The sequence below is a fragment of the Chiloscyllium plagiosum genome, chromosome 40, assembly GCF_004010195.1.
Source record: "Chiloscyllium plagiosum isolate BGI_BamShark_2017 chromosome 40, ASM401019v2, whole genome shotgun sequence".
NCBI classification, from domain to species: domain Eukaryota; kingdom Metazoa; phylum Chordata; class Chondrichthyes; order Orectolobiformes; family Hemiscylliidae; genus Chiloscyllium; species Chiloscyllium plagiosum.
Genome location: NC_057749.1, coordinates 2,790,186 through 2,810,224, shown reverse-complemented (window position 1 = coordinate 2,810,224; position 20,039 = coordinate 2,790,186). Strand labels below are relative to the sequence as shown.

Below are 20,039 nucleotides of genomic sequence, written 5' to 3'. Positions count from 1 at the left end.
TACAGCAGGATATAGAGAGGCTGCAGAGCTGGGCAGAAAGGTGGCAAATGGAATTCAATGTAGCTAAGTTTGAGGTGATTCACTTTGGGAAGAATAACAATAAGATGGGGTACTGGGCTAATGGTCGGATACTTGGTAGTGTGGATGAGCAGAGGGATCTTGGTGTCCATGTACACAGATCTCTGAAAGTTGCCACCCAGGTAAATAGTGCGGTGAGGAAGGCATATGGCGTACTGGCTTTTATTGGTAGAGGAATTGAGTTCCGGAGCGCTGCGGTCATGTTGCAGTTGTATAAGACTCTGGTGCGGCCGCATCTGGAATATTGTGTGCAGTTTTGGTCGCCATACTATAGGAAGGATGTGGAGGCACTGGAACGGGTGCAGAGGAGGTTTACCAGGATGTTGCCTGGTATGGAAGGAAGATCGTATGAGGAAAGACTGAGACACTTGGGGCTGTTTTCATTAGAGAAAAGAAGGTTTAGGGGTGACTTGATTGAGGTGTACAAGATGATTAGGGGGTTAGATAGGGTTGACAGTGTGAACCTTTTCCCGCGTATGGAGTCAGCTATTACGAGGGGGCATAGCTTTAAATTAAGGGGGGGTAGATATAGGACTGAAGTTAGGGGTAGGTTCTTCACTCAGCGAGTCGTAAGTTCATGGAATGCCCTGCCAGCAGCAGTGGTGGACTCTCCCTCTTTATGGGCATTTAAGCGGGCATTGGATAGGTATATGGAGGATAGTGGGTTAGTATAGGTTAGGTGGGCTTGGATCGGCGCAACATCAAGGGCCAAAGGGCCTGTACTGCGCTGTATTCTTCTATGTTCTATGTTCTATAAGATGATGGGCTGCCCAAGCTCTAAAGTGCCATTCTCTATCTCCATGGTGGGATCCAAATTATGCAAAGCACCATAACAGATACTAGCTTTATAACAGCATTTGCTGGAAAGATGACACATTAGACATCAGACTGCCTTTGGGGTCCATTCTAAATTTTTTGTCAGGATTTACCTCTTTAGCATTCAATTTTACAGAAGTATTGCCAAGGCAGTGGAGCTGTTCATATATGACTTGGAGTTTGATGTATAAGCACCAGAGCAGACCAGTGGGCCTATATACTGCGTGTCCCAGGCCTAAACCTCCTCAAAACTTTAACTGGCAGTTGCAAAGCTTCTCAGTTTCTAGGCACAGCAGAGAAATTGCTGATGGACAGACTATCTATTGACAGGGTAAGACTTACACATTTGACTCTCATGCTTGCACTTCTGCTAACTAGCAGTGAGAACTGAAAAAAATAAATTAGCACAGAAAAAAGTGGGAAGCATGACAACTGTTTTCATCTATAGACTATAGCCACCAGATCAACATGAAACCAGAGACCATGAAATTAAACATACAGAAATACATGACATAAAATATCAATGCCAAATTGCAAAGTATATATTTCTATCATTCTCACAACTATTCTATTATAAGTGAAAATGGCTAGTTTTAGCTCTTACTAAATTAAAGCATTAAGTTTTATGGATGCAAAGGAATTAAGATCAATAAATACATTCACTGACTTGATAATTAAGTCAATTTGACTTAATTTCTACTAACCACTGTTTACATACATACCTTCACACTTTTTCCCAGATATATCAACTTCATAACCAGAATTGCAAACACATCGGTAACTGCCACGAGTGTTCTCGCACACTCCATTAGGACAAATATCAGGATCCAATGCACATTCATTGATGTCTGTAAAAAAAAAGAACTTCCTTTGTATAGCAGTAATAAATAACCCATAATATTGTCAGATGATAAAATAACAAAATTACGTTTTTTTCACCGAACAAGATGCTCAATTTATAAAAATAAATTGTACTCATGAATGTGAAATGTTTTTTATGTTCAAGTGTAAAAATTGTTAAACTCAAAAACTGCCAAATATCTGTTGAGTTTGTTAATATTTTTATTGAATCTGTTCTAATGTGCAGTTTCCACACTGAAGGAACCTCGATTATCTGAATATTAATTATCCGAATTTTGGATTATCAGAAGAAGATCTCAAGGTCCCGATAGAAACATTACATCAAACAGGTGTTTCCAACACTGACCATGTCTTTTGTTTACAATGATTAAAAATGAACTCGGCTTACTGAAATGCTGCTAAAAACAGTCTTGGACATCGATGGGAGCCCAGGCATTGTCTCTAAATGACTGACCGCTCACCCTCTCTCTCTCTCCCCCCACTCTTTGCCTGGAGTTCTACAGTGGGTTGTACCCTAAACATCCCTTCCCCAGATAATCTCTCCAACATTGTCCTGTACAGTAAAACGTTGCAGTAAAAAGTTGCGTATGTGGCTGCTTGCGTGTGTGCTATTTTGAGACTCTTCCCCCAAAGGCAGCAGCAGTCTTGCTATGGCGTCCAATCCAGCTGCTCCGGTGGCGGGGTTGGACGGGGGTGGGGGAAGGGTTGGATGGGATTGAGGAGTGGATGGGGGGGATGTAGGGATTGGGGTGAGGATGGCTCGTGCATGGTGTGTTGCTGCCTAGTCTCCTGAACAGGGAGCGGACTTAGCAAGTGCTCGTGTGTCAATCCCACTGAACTAAAGTGGGGGGGGGGGGGGGGGGGCGCAGGGCTTAAGCAAAGATGCAGGTCCCTTATACACAAGTGTGTATCTGCTCAGAAACAAACCCTGATTCAGAGAGAGGGAGCAAGGCAGGCAGAGCGAGGAAAAAGGAAACTTTTGAAAACTCTGAGCCCCAGAACAGAGGCATTGAATCAATTAACTGAATAATCAATTCTCTGAATGAAGTAATGCCCACCCATCTTGTTCGGATAATCGGGGCTCCTCTGTATTGCAATCAAGCTTATTGAGATGAAGTACTTTGGAACACAAGATATATATTATAGCATTATAAAGTCTTGTTTTAGTCTATATTGTATGAAACAACATTCTAATGAAAATATTATGAAAATGAGTCTTATGGTATAGCTTATATAAGCAAACAACAGTTACCTCTCCCGTCACTTGTCATACCAGGTCCACTGCTGCAAAGTGCATGATATTCAGCTGTAGAGAAATAATAAAACTATTTTAAAATTTTCTGGGCAAGCAATGTGAGATGTACTTTGAATGGAAAGTAAATATATTGAGCACATGTACAACGTTACGTTGTCTTCCAAGCTAAAGTAAGATGACGAAAAATTGCACTAAACTATTATTATGTTGCTATACTGATTGTACGAAGGTCAGCCAGCTGGACTCACAGAATATGAGTTCCCTGATTGGGGCAGTTAATCTGGTCCAATCAGGGAGCACTGGCTGACAGATAGAAAGAGGAGTGTGTAAAAAAAAAAAGAGGAGTGTCTGAGATACCGACACTCTGTGATAAGGCTATGCCAGGATCAAGGACTTTCCACATTTTAAGAGGTGAGTTGGTAATGGGATACCAGCCTCTGTGGAATTATTTCAGTTGTCTAATATATGCTCAACTTCAAATTCCAGACAACTTTTCTCCCTTTTTTGTATGACTGATATTTCCCTTTCCTACATAAGCCTTCCACTAGTTTCACTGGGTGACACTTCCAGTATTTATTAATTTCTTGGGATGTGTCTGTTGTAGACCTATTGTCACTTAAACACAAACTAAAATTTCCAAACTCATCAGTCCTTGAGTTCACTAATTTGAACTGTGTGAAGCAATATTTCAACATTTGCTCAAATATTTGAGATACCTTACCCCCAAATTAATCTGAGTTAGAATATGCACTTTTCAGGACCAAAATTAACTACCATTTAGCCTTTCATAAGTTTGTGTGATATACAACAAGAAATGATCCGATTGAAGTAGCCATTATCCAACAGGATAAGCAATATTTCAACAAACTGGGTAAAGCATGATTGTCTATTTAAATATTTAGTTATTTTTTTCTGATCCAGGGAAATTGATAACATTGTGTTAGAAGCATTACAAATATTGGAAAAGGGATAAAATAAAACAATTTTGATAATGCCTTTTTGGAAAAATATGGGTGAAAATAAATAACAAGTAAAGCAGACAGTTAAGAGAGAGAAAAGGATGGTTGTTTACTCTTTAAAATATTAAAAGGGTCAGATTTTATTGTCAGAGCACTTGCACATAGATTTATTGGGATATTTTGTTGTAGTTGCCTGTTTCCAATCATCTAAAAATAGCAGCACCTTCTACAGAACTTTGAGACCTCATTGAACAAAGCAACCAAGTATGTATTGCTTCAACCAATCAGATTAAAGAATTGCTGATGAACAACCAATTCTGAATGAGAAAGAGTCAGCTATGTATTTAATTCAATCTTAAATCATGCACAAAAGGTGAATGCATAGATTTAAATAGAATCCACAAAACAGAAACAATCTATTTTTTGTCAAATGATCTCACAATCACTACTGATGTTCAACTTGGGTCTCATTCCATCCTATTTCATGGAATCTTATTTGCAGAACATTACTATTATTCCCTTTCTCTTGTTCACTTACCATTTCCAGAATGCCTCTCCATGCTGTTTACCTTGAATAACTTGTATTTATATTAGACCTTTAATGCAATAAATTATCCCAAGGCACTTCACAGGAGTGGCACGAAGAAACATTTTACACTGATCCATGCTAAAACGACATTAAGGCTGGTAATTAGAAGCTTGGTTAAAGAGTAGGATATCAGAAGCCCTTAAAGGACAGAAGAGAGTTTTAGGGATGGGGAGCTTGCAGACCTTAGGGCAGCTAAAGGTACAGCTACTAATGGTAGTTTAAGTCAGAGATGCTGAAGAGGTCAGAAGCATATCAGCCCAAATATCTTAGAAACATAAGGCTGGATACAGAGATGCTGAGGGTTGAGGTCATGGAGGGTTGTAAACAAGTGTGAGAATTTTAAAGCCGAGACATTTCTTGATTTCAAGTCAATATAGGTTAATGAACATAGTAGCACAAACAGTCATTTGGTAAAACAGTACTCAAATATTTCTGAAAAAAGACACATTTCACTGATGTTTTCCAACTTGAAATCATCGGAACATTTTGCAAGAACTCCAATTCAAGGGTTAAATCAATCTATATATAACATAAGGAGAGTGCACATCGGTTGGCAAATGGAGCCTGACTGGTATGTCAGTGATGAAGGGCTTTTGCCCGAAACATCGATTTTGCCTGTCCTCGGATGCTGCCTGAATTGCTGTGCTCTTCCAGCACCACTGATCCAGAATCTGGTTTCCAGCATCTGCAGTCATTGTTTTTACCTGGTATGTAAGTGATGCCTACTTGAAAGAGACATTGCCATGGATCAAAAGCTGAAATAGGGTGCATCAACATCCTGTTGGATAATGGCTACTTCAATCGGATCATTTCTTGTTGTATATCACACAAACTTATGAAAGGCTAAATAGTAGTTAATTTTGGTCCTGAAAAGTGCATATTCTAATTCAGATTAATTTGGGGGTAAGGTATCTCAAATATTTGAGCAAATGTTGAAGCTAGTTGATTCATGCTATTAATATGGAATAAGAAGGAGTGGTGTTGCCACTAACAGGACCTGTTGTAAAACCAAAGAATGTTCTATCATACAAATGAATAATGTTGCATATCAATTCCAGTGCTAGAGTGATGCCAAATATTAGGCTGAGGTCCCAAAGACTAGTGGATCAAACAACATATCCCTTTGGTTGTTTGCATCACACAAGGTATTAACTATATCCAATCAACCCGCACTTGCAAAACACAGCACAGTGTCCAACATTAGATATTTTTCTGCACTGAGCATTGTTAATCAGGTTCTCAGCGTGGAGTGCTTGCATGTCTGGAAGCTATTATATATATATATATATTATGCACAGGGCCTTATCTTTTGAAGACAGAAAGAACACACAAATGCACTGCACTTATTTCAACTAAATAAAAAATAAATGACAAGCATTTGCTGGTTCATTTCTGAGGCCAATGCCCTGATGGAAGTCAAACTGCCTGGTTTAAAATTTGAACGAAACCTGGCAGTTAACTGTCAATCAGCACTAATGAGTTCATGCACCATGGCAAAACCTACACTAACCAGATTTCACTTGCCAACCAATTAGCACTCTCTTTTCATACATGTTAGCTTTCTCCTTGGGTTCATATTCTTACAAATTGTCCTGACAAGAAAAAGACAAAAGTGTGGCTTTCATCAATACATGGCAATGGGTTAGAATAGTTAGGAAATTATTTCGGACTAGTGCACACTTGATAGGCTAATGGGCCTTTTTTAGTGCTGGAGACATTATGACAAGTCCCCACATCCTGCTGTATTTCATCTCAGTGTCTTACAAGAAGTGATGAAGTGGAGGTGCCGTTGTTGGACTGGGTGGAAAAACGTAAAAATCATACAACACCAGGCTATAGACCAACAGGATTATTTGAAATTACGAGCTTTCAGAATGCTGCTCCTTCATCAGTTAGCTAGAGGGGCAGGTACACAGAATTTTTAAGTAAAAGATCAAAGTGTTATAAAACTGATGTGATGTATTAGACAAACCTAGGTGGCTATTAAGTCTTTAAACACATAATGGAGATGCAGGTTTTGATTGACTAATATATAAATCCAGAATTTCTTTCAAGTCTTTTTAGTGGTGCATATGGATTTCAGCAAGGCATTTTATAGGGTTCCCCATGGTAGACTCATTCATAAAGTCAGGAAGTATGGGATACAGGGAGATTTGGCAATCTGGATTCAGAGTTGGCTGGCTGACAGAAGGCAGAGGGTGGTTGTGGATGTAAAGTATTCTGCCTGGAGGACAGTGTTGAGTGGGGTCCCGCAGGGCTCTGTACTTGGGTCTCTGCTCTTTGTAGTTTTTATAAATGACTTGGATGAGGAGGTTGAGGGGTGGGTTAGTAAATTTGCAGATGACACAAAGGTTGGAGGTGTCGTCAATAGTATAGAGGGCTACTGCAGGCTGCAGCGCGACATAGACAGAATGCTGGGCTGAGAAATGGCAGATGGAGTTCAACCTGGATAAATGTGAAGTGATGCATTTTGGAAGGTCGAACTCAAATGCTGAATATAGGATTAAAGACAAGATTCTTGGCAGTGTGGAGGAATAAAGGGATCTGGGTGTGCAAGTACATAGATCCCTCAAAGTTGCCACCCAGGTGGATAGAGTTGTCAAGAAAGCATATGGTGTTTTGGCTTTCATCAACAGGGGAATAGAGTTTAAGAGCTGTTAGGTTTTGCTGCAGTGGAGGCCACACTTGGAATATTGTGTCCAGTTCTGGTCGCCCTACTATAGGAAAGATACAGAGGCTTTAGAGAGGGTGCAAAGAAGGTTTACCAGGATGCTGCCTGAACTGGAGGGCTTGCCTTATGAAGAAAGATTGAATAGGCTCGGACTTTTCTCTCTGGAGAGAAGGAGGAAGAGAGGAGACCTGATAGAGGTGTACAAAATAATGAGAGGAATAGATAGAGTCAATAGCAACAAACATTTCCCCAGGGCAGGATTGACTGGTACAAGAAGTCATAGTTTGAAGATATTAGGAGGAAGGTATAAAGAGGTAGGTCTTTTACATAGAGAGTTGTGAATGCATGGAATGCGTTACCAGCGGTGGTGGTGGAAGCAGAGTCATTGGGGACATTTAAGCGACTGCTGGACATGCACATGGATAACAGTGAGTTGAGGGGTGTGTAGGTTGTAACTATATTTTACATTAGGATTAAATTTTGGCACAACATCGTGGCCAAAGGACCTATTCTGTGCTGTACTTTTCTATGTTCTAAGTCACAGACCCGAGATAATTTAAGGTTTTATCAGTGGATAAAAAAAGTGACATCTCAGCTCAGAAAATGCATTAAAGGTATGAGATTAGAGTCTGTCTGTATCCCAACCTGGAGTTAGACTGCTTTTATTTCCAAGGTAGGAATTTATACAAAGTCACGCTGACTGACTGCCTACAGATTGTGTGCATTTGAACAAAATAGAACATATCTGCGAACACAAATCTGCAAATGCAAATTCACCCCAAAGACTTATATGTGTGCATATGTGAGAGAGAGGGAAAGTGTGTGCATGCGTATGTATATGCATGAGTGTGTGTGTGAGAAAGAGAAAGACAGAACGCATGCACGTGTGCATGTGAGGGTGGGTGTACGAGACATGTTCCTGGTTCAACTGGCACTGAGTTTCTGTAAGAAATCTGTACTGTAGTGACAGAAGCTGGCGTCCCTTGTATAATGAGTTTCAAGATGCCCTTGATATAGCCAGAGAGGTTCTCACACAGGCTCCCATCGTCCAGAGTATGTTGGCTTTATGTATGTTCAGAAGGCAGTAGAAGTCCCTAGTGCAAAAAGTACACAGGATGAGAGTGGATAGGGTACTCTGCTGGTCTGGATCAAAAGTTTGAATCAATCTGTTTAATTTAGAGGTGTGCTTTTTGGTCGGATCGGCTGGTAGTTGCCTGTAGTGTTCCTAGTTATTCAGTTGTCGGTACACATCCTTGCAGTAGCTGTTCTATTCTGAATGACGATGGCTCCTCCTTTGTCTGCTGCTTTGATGACAATGTTGTGATTGGTATTGAGAACCTAGATGGCATTGCGTTGTGTTCAGGTGATGTTTTGCTCTACCTTGTGAGTATGGGTGATGAATCTGGTGTTCACATGTTTCCTGACTGCTTGAGCATAAATGTCAAGCCCAGGGCAAGACTTAACATCCATCTAGGTTTGTCTAATACATTGCATCAGTTGTACGACACTGTGATCGTTTACTTATAAATTCTGTGCCCTTTGTACCTGTCCTACGAGCTATCTGATGAAGGAGAGGCACTCTTAAAGCTTGTACTTTCAATTAAACCTGTATTGGACTATAACCTGGTGTTGTGTGACTTTTAACTTAAAAGAAGTGGCTAGTGAAATAGTTGAAGTGTTGATTTGAATTTTCCAATACTTATTCGATTTAGGGAAGGTTTCTTTAGAAGTCCCTTTGGTAACTAATGTAACTCCTTCATTCAAAAAGGGAGGGAGGCAGAAAGAAGGAAATTACAGGCCAGTTAGCTTAACATCAGTCATAGGGAAAATGTTCGAATCTATTATTTAATAAGTTATAACATGGCACTTGGACGAGTCCTAGATAATCAGGCAGAACCAACATGACCTTGTCAAACAGAAGTCATGTTTAACTAATTTATTGGTGTTCTTTACAGAAGTAATTTGTGCATTGGATAAGGAGGAACCAGTGGATGTAACATACAGAGGAACCTCAATTATCCGAATGTCGATTATCCGAATATCGGATAATCCAAAGAAAATTTCAAGGTCTCACAAAAAACATTACACCAAAGAGGTAAGTGTATGTGATTTACCTGTACTTAAGATGATGTGAAAATGCTGGCAAAAACAATGAAACACAAGCAGGTCCAGCATCAATGACTGGATTTTTTTAGGTAAGGATTGTTAGAATATTCCAGTCACTTTATCAAGCCGGTCATTTAACAAAAAAGGCCGAGAATATAAACGCATGTGTGAGGCAGGGCTTCCATCTTTCTATTGCGAGACTGAGTTCCCGGAAACTGATACTATAAATGGTCTTGCGATTGTACAAGCAGTTTGGGCCCTTGTTTAATGCTGGGATTTCATGGTAAGGATTTAGTTCTTCTCATTTTAATCTGTAATTTGCAGACTGCAATGATTAGTTTGTTTAAATGGCACACTTGTTAAAATTACAGACTTAAACACATTCTCTGGTAGAGTACAATGTTAGATTAGATTAGATTACTTACAGTATGGAAACAGGCCCTTCGGCCCAACAAGTCCACACCGACCCGCCGAAGCGCAACCCACCCAGACCCATTCCCCTACATTTACCCCTTCACCTAACACTACGGGCAATTTAGCATGGTCAATTCACCTGACCTGCACATTTTTGGACTGTGGGAGGAAACTGGAGGACCCGGAGGAAACCCATGCAGACACAGGGAGAATGTGCAAACTCCACACAGACAGTCGCCTGAGGCGGCAATTAAATCCGGGTCTCTGGCGCTGTGAGGCAGCAGTGCTAACCGCTGTGCCACTGTGCCGCCCACATATCAGTATGGCTTCCCCTGTTAAAGCGAAAATTATCAGAATAATCAATTAACTAGTGTCATATGAATGAAATAGTGTCCACCCATCTCGTTTAAAGAGGTTCCTCTTTAAAAGGCATCTGGATGGGTATATGAATAGTAAGGGTTTAGAGGGATATGGGCCAAGTGCTGGCAAATGGGACTAGATTAAATTGGGATATCTGGTTGACATGGATGAGTTGGAGCGAAGGGTCTGTTTCCCTGCTGTACGTATGTACAACTCTTGATTACTGATCCTCTCCAGCACTTTCTTAGGCAGCTTAAAATTCACATAAATCCCAGAAAAAAAATCCTCATCTCAATCAGAAAAGGGCAATACTTAATTTTGAAGCAGTGCCCCCTAATTCTGGACTCTTTCACATTTAAATTAAGTCACCTCTCACTCTTCTAAACTCCAGTGGAAACAAGACCACACTTCCAATCTAACTCAAAACAAACCACTCATTCCAGGTATCAAATTAGTACCCTCCTCTGAACTGTCTCCAATGCTTTGCATCCTTCTTTAAGTAAGGAGGCCAAAACATCACGCAGTTATTGAGATGTGGTTTCAACAAGAACATTACAGCACAGGAACAGGCCCTGCGCACCAAGATTGCGGCGACATATGATGCCTTTCTGAACTAAAAACCTCTTGCCTCTACAAATCTGTACCCCTCTATTCCCTGTCTATTCATATATCTATCAAGACGTCATTTAAACATCATTATTGTATCCTCCTCCACCACCTCTTCTGGCAGGGCATACCAGGCACTTATCACACTGTGTAAAAAACTTGCCTCTCACATCTCCTTGAAACTCACCCCCTTTAGCTTAAACTTAAGTCCCCTAGTAATTGACATTTCTACCTTGGTGAAAAAACTCTGACTATCCATTCTATTCATGCCTTCTCAATTTCGTAATCTATCAGATCATCCCTGCACCCTTCAATGTTCAAGTAAAGATAAACCAAATTTCTCCAACCTTTCCTCATAGCTAACATCCCATTAAACCACTTCTGTACCATCTCAAAAGCCTTTAGTTGCAAGAGTGGCAACTAGAAATATACACAATATTCCAAATGTTGCCTAACTAAAGTTCTATAAAGCTGCAACATGACTTGCCAATTTTTTTCCAAAAGGCATTTTGATAAGGTTTCACAGCAAAGGTTATTGTGGAAAACAAAAGCTTGTGGTTTTGGAGGTAACATATTGACATAGGTAGAAGTTTGGTTGACTAACAGAAAGCAGGAAGTAGGAATAAATGGCTGGCAGGTGAGTTGTGGCACAGGGTTAATCCTGAGGCCTCAACTCTTTAATCTTTACATATATTATTTGGATGTATGGCAGCTAAATTTACTGATGACACAAAGATAAATGGGAAAGTAGTCATGAAGAGGAAATAAGGAGCCTACAAAGGGAAATAAATAGGTTAAGTGAGTGGGGAAAGTTCTGGCAAATGGAACATAATGTGGTTAAATTGTTCAGTGAAATTGTCCATTTTGGCAGAAAGAATAAAAAAGGCACATGACCAAAATGATGAAAGGTTGCAGAACTCAAATGCAGAAAGATCTAGATGTCCTAGTACATCACCGATGGTTAATATGCAAGTATAGTAAGTAATTGGAAAGATTAATAGAATGTTACAGTTTGTTGCAAGGTGAGTTGAATGCAAGAGTAGGAAGGTTATGCTTTAGTCTTAAGACCATTGATGAGACTTACATCTGGAGTACAGTGTACAGTACGTTACTGCATTTATAAAAGGATATTAATATGTTAGCAGTTCAGAAAAGATTTGCTATTCTAATACCTGGAATGAGTAGATTGACCTATGAGGAAAGGCTCAACCGGTTATACTGATATGTTCTGGAGTTTAGAAGAGTGAGAGGTGACTTAACTGAAACATACAACATCTTGAGGGGATTTGTCTGGGTGAACGTAAAATATTTTTTCCTTTTGTGGGAGAATCTAGAATTAGAGATCACCGTTTAAAAATATTTGGCGGTTCACTTAAGCCATAATTGAAGAGAAAGGTTTTCTCTCACAGAGTTGAGTCTTTGGAATTCCCTTCCTAAAAAGGCAGGAGATAAAGAATCTTTTAATATTTTTCAGGCAGAGGTCAATAGATTCTTGATTACTAAGGAATGTGAGATGTTTGGGGATATCCAAGAATGTACAGTTGAAGTTAAAATCAGTTGAGCCATAATCCATTGAAAGGTGGAGCAGGCTTGAAGGGCCATGTGCTGACCCTCATTATTTGTTTGTACGTTTGTAAAAATAACTTTAGATGTTTCTTGCTGTCACACTGAATGAATCTAATTGACTGGGGACTGCAATCTGTAATGTTTGGGACCTCTGGAGTAGGCCAAGATGGATCATCCATCTGGCACATCCAAATGCTTCAGTCTTTTCTTTTGCACTGATGTATGAGCTTTCCCACCATTGTGGATGGGAACATTGTGCAGCGTTTTCCTCCAGCGGATTGTTTAATTCTCTACCATCAGTTGCTACTGGATGTGGGAGGACTGCAGAGTATATATCTGATCTGTTGGTTGTGGAATTGCTTAGCTCTATCACTTACCGCATACACTGTGTGGTATACTATTTTTTCATCATAATAGAAGCAGGAGTAGGTCATTTGGCGCATCAAGCCTGCTCCGCCATTCATTAAGATCATGGCTGGTCTATCCATGGTCTCAGCTCCTCCAACTTGCATTATCCCCATAACCCTTAATTCCCTTACCATGCAAAAACCCATCCAACTCTCTCTTGAATATATTTAATGAAGTTGCCTCTACTGTTTCCTTGGGCAGAGAATTCCATTGATGCATTGCTCTCTGGGAAAAGCAGTTCCTCCTCATCTCAATCCTAAATCTACTCCCTCTAATCTTGACTCCATGTCCTCTAGTCCTAGTCTCACCCACCAGGAAAAAAAAACTAGCCTGCTTCTATCTTATAATTTCCCTTTCATAATTTTATGTTTCTTTATAATTCCTCCCATTCTTCTAAATTCGAGCAAATACAGTCCCAGGCAACTCAACCTCTCCTCAATATTTCATTGGTCTTCCTGATTACCTGTGCACTCGCAAATCAACAGCATGCTGCAATCTTTCACCATTTAAATAATACTCTGACGTACTATTTTTACTTCCAAAGTGGATAACCTCACATTTACCAACAATGTATTCCATCTACCAGACTCTTGCTCACTCACTTAACCTATCAAACTCACTCACCATCCCCCCCTCCCAACCGACCACCACCGCCGCCACCTCTGCAGTTTGCCTTTCATCAGAAAACTAGGATACGTTACACTCAGTCTCCTCTTCCAAACTGTTTATACATAGCATGGAAAGTTGTGGGCCCAACAACAACCCCTGCGGCACCCCACTCACCACTGATCTCCAACCAGAGAAACACCTATTTATCCCAACTCTTTGCCTTCTATTGGTTAACCAGTCATCTATCCATGCTAGTCCTCTGCCCATATAAGTGGTCCTGTTTGGTAGCCTCACCAGGCTGATTCTTAATTTTTAGGTACGTCTGATGCTGTTCCTGGCATGCCCTCCTGACTGAACTAAGGTTGATTCCTTGATACGACCAGTAGTATGGATGATATTCCAGTACATGAGGTTGCAGATTATGGTCGAATACAATTCTGCTGCTGTTTACAGTCCACAACACTTCATGGATGCCCAATCCTGATGTACAAAATCTGTTCAAAATCTATCCATTTTAGCACAGCGGTATGGAGGGTGTCCCCTCAGAATGAAGTAACATGGTTGCTACAAAAACTGCACGGTCGTCATTCATACTGATCTAAAGGCTGTGAGAATAGCACAGGCTTTAGAAGAGAGACAGGTTGGCACAAAGGGCAAGTAGATAAAACAAGGATGTTAGGCATCCTGCAGTTTTGGAATGTGAGAAAAATCAGTGTTCAGTGACCAATTTGGATTTCAAGTAAGATACTGTCTACTTGTATGAATATTTGAGCTTTCTCGTTGAGGGTAAAGCTCTATTTGGGAGTTTCTCTGGGTGGTGTTCTCTCATCGTGTTGGCAAAACCTGTACCTCATTAACCTGTACCTCAAACTCCTGAAGTTATTTTGTACAATAATTTACCTCAACAGATATTCACAATATATACTAATTATTAGGATAAGGTAGCTAAATAATATCTAAGTAGTAATGACATAATACCTCCAAGTTTGCAGATTTCACAAAGGTAGATGGGAGGGCAAACTGTAAGTAGGATGTACAGCTACTTCAGCGTAATTTGGACAAGCTTAATGAGTAGACAAATGCATGGCAGATGACATATAACGTGAATAAATTTGAGACTATTCACATTGGTAGCAAAAGAGGGAAGTATATTGTCTGAATGGCAATAGATTAAGAAAGATGTAATGAGACTGGAGTGCCCTTGTACACAGTGTCACTGAAAGTAAGCATTCATGTGCAGCAGGTGGTGAAGAAGGCAAATGGCAAATTGGCCTTTATATTGGGAGGATTTGAGTACAAAAGTAGTGATGTCTTGCTGTAACTGTGCTGGCCTTGGTGAGACCACACCTGAAGTCCTGTGTTCAGTTTAGGTCTCCTTATCTGAGGAAGGATGTTTCAACTAAGGAGGAGTGCATCAAAGTTTTATCAAACTGATTCCTGAGATGATGGGACTGACATGCGAAAAGTGACTGGATCACTTTGGACTAGATTCACAAGAGTTCAGAAGAATAAGGCTGGATGTCAGAGAAACCTATAAAATTTTAACAGGACTAGACAGATAAACTCAGGCAAGATATTCCCAAGGACTAATAAGTCCAGAACCAGGGTTCACCATCTAAGGATACAGGGTTGGCTATTTAGGACTCAGATGAGCATAAATTTGGTCATCCAATGTGGTGGGCCTGTGGAACTCCCTATCGCAGAAAGTGTTTAAACCTAAAACACAATGTTTTCAAAAAACAGTAATATATATTTCTTAGGGTTAAAAGGAATCAAAAGGTATGAAAAGCAAAAGCTGGAATAGGATACCAAATTGAATGATCAGCCATGGACATACTGAATTCGGAGCAGGCTTGATGGACTGAATGGCCTATTCTTGCCCCTATTTTCTATCTTTATGTCAACGTCAAGAAAGACAAAGAAAAAGTAGTTATATGGTTTTTTTGGGAACTTAGGACATTTAAATCACAGGCAATAACTTCTTTTAAATAATAATGATTTGGAAGTGCCAGTGTTGGACTGGGATGGACAAAGTTAAAAATCACAACACCAGGTTCTGGGTCAACAGGTTTATTTGGAAGCACTAGCTTTCGGAGCGCTGCTCCTTCATCAGGACAACCATCTGATGAAGGAGCAACACTCCAAAAGCCAGTGCTTCCAAATAAACCTGTTGGACTATAATCTGATGTCATGTGATTTTTAACTTTAAATTATAAGTTATTTTTACCACCACTGCTGTAATGTAATGTTCACATTACTACATACCACAAACAGCAACAAGCTAATGACGTACAAAATTTCTTTTTTCATCTTGGTTGGTTGAGTGACGATAGTTAGCCAGAACACAGAATTATTTCTTCTGTTTGGAATCTCTTTCATTACAATGCAGTAGAATGTGTTTTTTTGCAAGTTCATGTACAGAACTTTATCAATTCCCAAACTAAAATCAGTAGAATTTGAAAATTCTGCAGAATCTGTAAGCAATTTTGTACTATGAAATCACATGCACCATCACAATTATAATTTCCAAGCTGAAAAATATAATCTCCTAAAACATCCAGTGTGCCTGCAACTGTCATGCTTTTTACGAAGAATAGAAATCAAAAAAGAATGGCTGTTGCAAAGCTGGACAATTAAACTGTCAGCAGAGGGCACCAAATCATGCATTTTCCTAAGGTTCTCTGACATAATTTTGCCGTTATGTTAAACACATGATTCTTTTTCATTCAATGTGGGCTTCGTTGGCTGGAATGGCACATGCATTAAGCATCCCAGCTGCCCTTGATATGCTGTGGTGTAAGTAGACCGACAATGTCGATAGACAGGGAGTTTCCGGATTTTTATTGAGAAAAGTAACAGCAAGCTATTTCCAAGTTAGTGAATCACTTGGAGAGTAGGTTGCAGGTTTTGGTGTTCCCATGAATCTACTGTCCTTGTCCTTCTAGCTGATAGTAGTTGTGGATTTGTAAGTTGCTGTCTAAGGAATCTTGGTGAATTTCTGCTATGATTCTTGTAGATCTTACACTTTGCCCTCACTGTATACTGTTGGTGAACACAGTGACTGTTAATAGATATGGTGCTAATCAACTAGGCTGCTTTTTTCTGCATGGTGCCAAACTTCTTGACTGCTGTTGTTGGAGTTGCACTTATCCAGGCAAGTGGAGAGTATTACATCATAATCCTGACCTGTGCCTTATAGAGCATAGACAGGTTATGGTGAATCAGGATGAATGTGAGATGATGCACTTGGGCAGGACAAACAAGGCAAGGGAATGCATGATGAATGGCCTAGTGAACTTTATCCTATGCTAATATATCTTACTTTAGATAATAGGTTCAGAACTGTTCACCGTATTCCAGCAGTGGTCTAAACAGCTATGATTTTAGTGAACTTCTTTGTATCTACATTCTATTCCCTCTGAAATAATGCCCTACATTCCATATGCCTTCCCTTACCCACTGAACATGGAAATTAGCTTTTAGTGATTTATGCATGAGGACTCCCAAATCCCTCTCTGCTGAAGCTTTCAGCAGTCTTTCACCATTTAAATAATAAACAGCTCCTTTATTCTTCCTGTCAATGTGCATAACCTCACATTTTCCAATGTTATCCTTTATCTACCAAGGTTTTGCCCAACAGCTTAACCTGTCAATTTTCCTTAGAGACTCTTTGTTTCGTCCACACTGCTTGCCTTCTCACCAATTTTATGTCATCTGCAAATCTGGTTACAGTACATTCATTTTCCTCATACAATCATTTATATATTGTAAAGAATTGTATGACCAGTCCAGTTGAGTTTCTGGTCAATGGTAACCCCTGGATGTTAATAATGGAGGATTCAGCATTGTCAATGACACTGTCAAGGAGTGATGCCTGGTTTTTCTCCTTTGGAAATGGTCATTGCTTGGCACTTGTGTGACATGAATATCACTTGCTGTGTGACAGCCACGTCTAAGTACCATCCAGGTCTTGCTGTTTTTGTACTTGGACTGTTTTAATACATAAGAAGTCAGGAGTGGTGTTGAACATTGTGCAATCATCAATAAATATCATACTTCTGATCTTAAGGAAGGTTGGTTGGATGGGTGCATGATACTACCATCAGGAACTCTTGTATCTTAAAGCTGAGATGACTGACTTCCAAGAATCACAACCTTGCTTCTCCCAGTTTATAGAGTGACAAATTTTAAAAATTTGGAAGATTGATTTTACTGGTTTCAAGAAAAGTGATTATATTTTTAGAGTTATTAATTTTGATATTTGACAGGAACTGTTGCAAACCATGATTAGCAACTCTGCGAATCCTACTCCTCTGGGGACAGGGTCAGAGAATGGAAAAGTGGAATTGTTTTTGCAGAAATCCACCATGAAAAACTTGGGCAAAATAGTGACCTCTATGTTGTCACCATTCTATGATTCTATGAAACATAATAAAATTTGAAGCCAGATAAAAAGCAAGAAATAGCCAATAGTGATAGTTAGAAACATCTGAGAGAGAAATATTGACTGGCTGCTCTGTCCTCTGCTGAATATATTTGCATATTTGGGATAAGAATATACCTGAAATTTATCAAGTGTTCACAGAATATAAAATTTCTCAGAAGCCACAGAATTTAAGGCAGATTATACATATTAAATTGATTGGAGCAAAATGATTGACAAGATAGTAAATGGCAATAACAACTTGAATTCATCTGCCATTTATCTTTAAGGTGATTGAAAATGTGGTGAAAAGATTGTATGTGAAGAATAAGACTAAGAGAGAAAAGCAACACTGAAGTGAATATGCCACCTTCCTGGAGAATGTTAAGTGTTTTGGTTACACTGATACAGAATGGCCAGCTCAGATCACAGAGAACTCATGGCTGGTTGCAGTAGATTGGTAGGGGAATAGCAATCGTTAAACAATTCTGATAAAATGGATAGCTACTCATAGTACAATGGCATTACAACTCTGAAACTGACAGAGAAAACCCAGAGTGGGCCTGGACTTTGCCTCTTTCTCAGTCTCTTAATCTTTACCTAGCTAAACTCTGGATGGAATCAGAGTGAGGAATCATTTTATATCAGATCAGTGCATAGTGTAAATCAAGGACTATCTAATAGGCCATTCCTCCAGTTAAAAGAAGGGGCTGATCAATTTGATGGGATTGTGCTACAGGTCCCAATTATCAATGGGAAATTAAGGATCAAATATGCAGGGAGATCGCAGATAGCTGTAAGAATAACATGTTTGCAATAGTAGGGGATTTTAACTTTCCAAACATAGACTGGGACTACCACAGGGCTTGGAAAGGAAGGAATTTGCTAAGTGTGTTCAAGAAAACTTTCTTAATTAATATTTATATGACACACTAGAAGGGGCAAAACTTGAGCTCCTCTTGAGAAAGAAGACAGGGCAAGTGAGTCAATGTGATAGAAGCACTTTGGACCAGGGACCATCATTCTATTAGTTGAAAATAGTTATGGAAAAGGATAGCCTGGTACAAAAGTTAAAGTTCTAAATTGAGGTAAGGCAAATTTTGATGATATTAGACAGGAACTTTCAAAAATTGATTGGGGGTGGCTGTTCACAGGTAGGGGGACATCTGATGTGTGAAGTTTTCAAAAGCAAGCTAATGAGAGTTCAGGGACAGCATGTTCCTGTTAGTGTGCAGGACAAGGCTGGCAGGAGTAGGGAACACTGGTGGATAGAGATATTGAGGGTCTGGTCAAGAAAAAAGAGGCATATGTCAGATATAAACCACTCAGATCGAGTGACTTTCTTGAGGAATAGAACATAGAACATAGAAAGATACAACGCAGTACAGGCCCTTTGGCCCTCGATGTTGTGCCGATCCAAGCCCACCTAACCTACACTAGCCCACTATCCTCCATATGCCTATTTAAATGCCCGTTTAAATGCCCATAAAGAGGGAGAGTCCACCACTGCTACTGCCAGGGCATTCCATGAACTCACGACTCGCTGAGTAAAGAATCTACCCCTAACCTCTGTCCTATACCTACCACCCCTTAATTTAAAGCTATGCCCCCTCGTAATAGCTGACTCCATATGTGGAAAAAGGTTCTCATGGTCAACCCTATCTAAACCCCTAATCATCTTGTACACCTCTATCAAGTCACCCCAAATCTTCTTTTCTCCAATGAAAACAGCCCCAAGTGCCTCAGCCTTTCCTCATACGATCTTCCTACCATAGAACATAGAACATAGAAGAATACAGCGCAGTACAGGCCCTTCGGCCCTCGATGTTGCGCCGATCCAAGCTCACCTAACCTACACTAGCCCACTATCCTCCATATGCCTATCCAATGCCCGCTTAAATGCCCATAATGAGGGAGAGTCCACCACTGCTACTGGCAGGGCAGTCCATGAACTCACGACTCGCTGAGTAAAACATCTGTCCTATACCTACCACCCCTTAACTTAAAGCTATGCCCCCTTGTAATAGCTGACTCCATACATGGAAAAAGATTCTCACTGTCGACCCTATCTAAACCCCTAATCATCTTGTACACCTCTATCAAGTCACCCCTAAACCTTCTTTTCTCCAATGAAAACAACCCCAAGTGCCTCAGCCTTTCCTCATACGATCTTTCTACCATACCAGGCAACATCCTGGTAAACCTCCTCTGCACCCGTTCCAGTGCCTCCACATCCTTCCTATAGTATGGCGACCAAAACTGCACACAATACTCCAGAGGCGGCCGCACCAGAGTCTTATACAACTGCAACATGAAAC

General features: G+C 40.1%; 1 protein-coding gene across 1 annotated transcript in view; it reads right to left on the bottom strand.

Annotated features, from left to right (window-relative positions):
* The window catches only part of LOC122542423 (fibrillin-1-like), a 598,619-nt gene that overhangs the window by 290,485 nt on the left and 288,095 nt on the right, over positions 1 to 20,039 (bottom strand). The window contains exons 17-18 of the mRNA XM_043680114.1: positions 3,008 to 3,061; positions 1,617 to 1,742 (exon numbers count right to left, since the gene is read on the bottom strand). Of these exons, the coding sequence (XP_043536049.1) occupies positions 1,617 to 1,742; positions 3,008 to 3,061 (180 nt within the window). The remainder of the gene's footprint in view (positions 1 to 1,616; positions 1,743 to 3,007; positions 3,062 to 20,039) is intronic.